The sequence below is a fragment of the Acyrthosiphon pisum genome, chromosome A3 (assembly GCF_005508785.2).
Source record: "Acyrthosiphon pisum isolate AL4f chromosome A3, pea_aphid_22Mar2018_4r6ur, whole genome shotgun sequence".
NCBI classification, from domain to species: domain Eukaryota; kingdom Metazoa; phylum Arthropoda; class Insecta; order Hemiptera; family Aphididae; genus Acyrthosiphon; species Acyrthosiphon pisum.
In genome coordinates, this window is record NC_042496.1 from 29,387,295 (window position 1) to 29,391,489 (window position 4,195).

A 4,195-nucleotide genomic window follows, 5' to 3' on the forward strand; every position below is an offset into this window, starting at 1 on the left:
TTTGATCTACGAAGAGACGCGTGGAGTTCTGAAGGTATTCCTGGAAAACGTGATCCGCGACGCAGTCACATACACCGAGCACGCCAAGAGGAAGACCGTCACCGCCATGGACGTCGTGTACGCTCTCAAACGACAAGGCCGTACCCTCTATGGTTTCGGAGGTTAAATACTGAGACAGTACTTACTTTTGAAGTTTACAAACATCTTAAAAAGGCCCTTTTCAGGGCCACCATATCCGACATAATATAATATCGCTTCTTTATAACCTTAAAGTAAAGAAAACCAACGAGGAAATAGTCTGGTGTAGAGTGTTTTTCGGTGGCGTCATTTCAGTTTTCAATAGAAGGGGGCAAAGGGTTTGACCGGCCCGAATGGGTAATAAAAAAACCGGTCGCTTCGCTCGCAACCACATATTAGCTACATACATTTTTTTTTTTTTTTTTATGGTTACCCTTTTTATTTAACTAGGTAACGTCATTTTTAAATGTAAGGTAGCAGATATTTTAGAAAAACAATTGTATACCTATATCAGTTAAAAGTCCACAAACTATTATATGGCAATATTTATATTGATAAACAATAATATTGGTAGCTTATTAGGATATCTTCTATTTTTTTATTTTTGAAAATATATCATCTGCATTTTCTATAAATTAGCCCATACTCTATTACTCTGATATAGGTATACTATATATTTACAAATTAATATTTTCTTAAATTATAATATATATATTTTTTTTTTGCAGTTTTGCAGTTTTGTCTGTTTATTAAACATACCAGAAATCATTTTCTATTCTTGAGCAGTTTGCGGTAATTTTATATTTTTAGCCGCACCACCCATTTATTTTGTTTTTTTATTCATATTTTTCCCAAATTAAAAGGTTAATGTAAACACGAGTCACGAAAAAAAATAAATTTGAATTTAGGTAGAATAAGGTACTCGACTAAAATATCAACACAATACGCAGAATAGTTGAATCATACACGGCTGTCGCAAGTTAACTGAAGTCCGTGATCAATGATGATTAATAATAGTGCCAATAGGTGGTTTTTTTCAGAATTTGTATTAATTTTAGATTTTAGAAATGTAACTATACGAGATTATGATACTAATTATTATAATAAAATTGTTGTGCATACAACAATATTAATAAACATGTTCATTTTCCTTCACAAAAGTCGATCGTTACTTTTTTCAGCCTAGGATAATGCTGTAATAACGTTCATATTATTGTAATATTAATTGTTCAAAAGCTATAATTACATCCTAGTGATATTATCGAATAAATTGCTGCCTGGTTTGGTGATCAGTTTATTATTTTTGTGAATTCCAGTGGTGATTTACTATATCACTACGTCATTCGTTTCGCGAACCTACCATTAATAAGCCACGAGGTTTTTGTTTAATGATTTATTTTTAGAATGTTGTTTTTTTTTTCGAATTTCATTATATACATTATAATTTTATTACAAGAAATATCGGTTCCTATATGATAGATTATGCATGATAACATGTCGAAATGGTATATTATATAGGTACTATAAATACGATAGATATTCGTATTATTAATAGCCGTCGTGCGTGTATTACCGTCGATAACAAACAATTTGGTAAAAACATTCTAAAAATAACTCACCAATGAAAGACCTCAGAGAATGATATTGAGAATACTGGGAAAAAAGGTGTCCAAAAACGTAGAAATTGTATATTCATAGAATTTGTTTCTATGGAAATACCGAAACGGGGGATAGTAATAGTATCTCGACGTAATCAATTGTCATTATAAGATAAATCATATACCATTTGGGAATTTTTTAATTATAATCCATGGTTTTATTTTAACTAATTGCAATAAAACTTTGAATTGAAATATTAATTGAGAGCATTGCGGTAGTGTTGCGGAATAGCGTGAATTGTTTTATGTACTTTATCACTCGCAAGACGGAGACAACAAATGCGTGTACGTGCAGGCCACGACGTTGCGCAGGTGAACTGATGTAAACAATTTTAAATATTAAATATTCAAACAAAACTTAGGAACGAGAAAATGCGGCGTGATCGATCTCAAGTAGATATATCAATGTATTCAAATCAGTTTCCATAAGTCTTATCGCGTTATCCGGTCCATCGGCAGGGTTGACAAAACGTGCATACAAATGATCATGAATTGTTGGGAAATTGCATTGAGTTTGGACCAAAGTCCTTTAACAACGTGTTATTATAATTATTTATTCAACATGATTTCGGTAAATTACGATCAAGACGAGATTTATTGAGCAAGTCTGCCTCGCAAAATTTCAGGTAGAAACGCCGGTGACGCCGTGCCGTAGCAGAGTCCTAAAACCGTCATATTCGAACGGCCGCCGTTCATCGGAGCATCGGTCGATTGGAAATCTGCAAACGCTATGGTCTCGGGAAACTCGTGGAGAATTCGTCCAAAATGGTTTTGTCAATTCTCGACCGGTTTCGATCATACGACAGACCTTCAAATACGGTTTACGAAAACCCGGTCGGAACCGTGGAAATACCGACTTGTGGTGGTTTCGTGGCACTGGGTGGCGATGCAATAACCATTGGCGATCGTTTAGAATTTAGTTAGCTTTCCAAAAAGTTCAAAGCCAGATTTTTGCCAGCATTTCCCGTTGAGATATTGTGAAAAATGTTTGTACAACCGTAGCTCGGAGGACGACGCGAATCAAGCTGGTTTACTAGTTGGTACGGTGCACTGTATATATTTACACGTTTTTCAAAACGTTCGGTATCACTGCAACCAACAGTCGAATTATCCATAGTTTTAAATTGTTACCTGAACAATTTCATCCTCAACATGACAGACACCGTTGCTACAACTCCGGCTCCAGTCGCCGCATCGCCGGCCGCGAAGAAGTCACCCGCCAAGAAGAAGTTGTCGGCTTCCAAAGTCAAGAAAACCGTCGCGTTGCACCCGACCACCGCCGTGATGGTCACCTCGGCCATCAAAGAGCTCAAGGAGAAGAAAGGTTCGTCGTTACCGGCCATCAAGAAATACTTGGCCGCCAACTACAAAGTCGATCCCGCCAAGTTGGCGCCTTTCATCAGGAAGTTCTTGAAAGCCGCCGTCGCCAACGGTACCGTCGTACAGACCAAGGGAACCGGCGCTTCGGGACACTTCAAGTTGCCCGTCGCCGAGGTCAAGCCGAAAAAGGCCGTTGTAGCCAAAAAGAAGAAATCAATCGTCAAAAAAGTCAAAGCCGCCGGAACGCCGAAGAAGAAGAAGCTCGTAGCCGCCAAGAAACCCGCGGCCGGTGAACCAGCAGCCAAAAAAGCGAAAAAGGCCGCTGCAACCAAACCCAAGGCGACTGCACCGAAGAAGGCCCCGGCCAAGGCGAAAAAGCCGACCGCTGTTAAACCTAAACCGAAGAAAACTCCAATCAAGAAAACCGCAGCCCCCAAAAAGAAGTAGGGTGGTGGTAAAATACTGTCCTCTTCCTTCCTTAAAACGGTCCTTTTCAGGACCACCAATTTTATTTAACATATCATATATGACTTGCTGCACTTCTTTCACTAAATATTTTTCATACAATTTTGTAAGCAGTACTATGACGTGTGATTTAGAAAAAAAAACTTAATTTAGTCTGTCCGCGTTTGGTCGTTTCACAGGCCACGGACGGGTGAAACGTACGCAGTTGCAGTTTGATTATTGGAACTAATTAAAATTAAAACATCGGTCCCAGTTATTATTATTAAGGAATTCCCAAATTCAATATTATTTATAGCCATAAACGATGCAACCAATAATAATACCATTTAATTACGTCGCGGTATTTCCATAGGTTTTTCATTGATGAGTTATTTTTAGAATGTGTTTTACCAAATTCTTCCTTGTGGTCGACGTTAATACCCGCACAACGGCTATTAATAATATGATTATTATTTATTGTCGAATAATAATATTATATTTACATCATCTGTGGCAACCGCCAATCGTGTCGACGTTCGTCGGAGCCGATTAACAATACTTGTTCTAATAATTCCGTTGAACAAAAATAATAAACTGAGACGTGAATAGACAGACGAGTTGTTAAGCAGTAAATAACATAACTCCCACATTTCGTTGCGTTCGGGCTATATTTTCATAAAGCATTTCGATACTTTCAAGTTTCAGTTTGAAGCGGCACAACTGTTTCTTCGGCGGCGGACACCTGAACGTCACAG

At 37.8% G+C, this 4,195-nt stretch overlaps 2 protein-coding genes across 2 annotated transcripts in view; both read left to right on the forward strand.

Moving 5' to 3' along the window:
• LOC100302467 (histone H4 replacement-like) overlaps positions 1-4,195 on the forward strand; it is a gene marked incomplete at its 5' end in the record, with an annotated part of 4,690 nt that continues 495 nt past the window's right edge. Inside the window, 1 exon segment of the mRNA NM_001163220.1 lies at positions 1-137. Within this exon segment, the coding sequence (NP_001156692.1) occupies positions 1-137 (137 nt within the window).
• On the forward strand, positions 2,740-3,498 carry LOC100575637 (histone H1A, sperm-like). Its single transcript, XM_003246541.4, has one exon. The coding sequence runs from the start codon at positions 2,829-2,831 to the stop codon at positions 3,441-3,443; it is 615 nt and encodes a 204-aa protein (XP_003246589.1). The 5' UTR covers positions 2,740-2,828; the 3' UTR covers positions 3,444-3,498.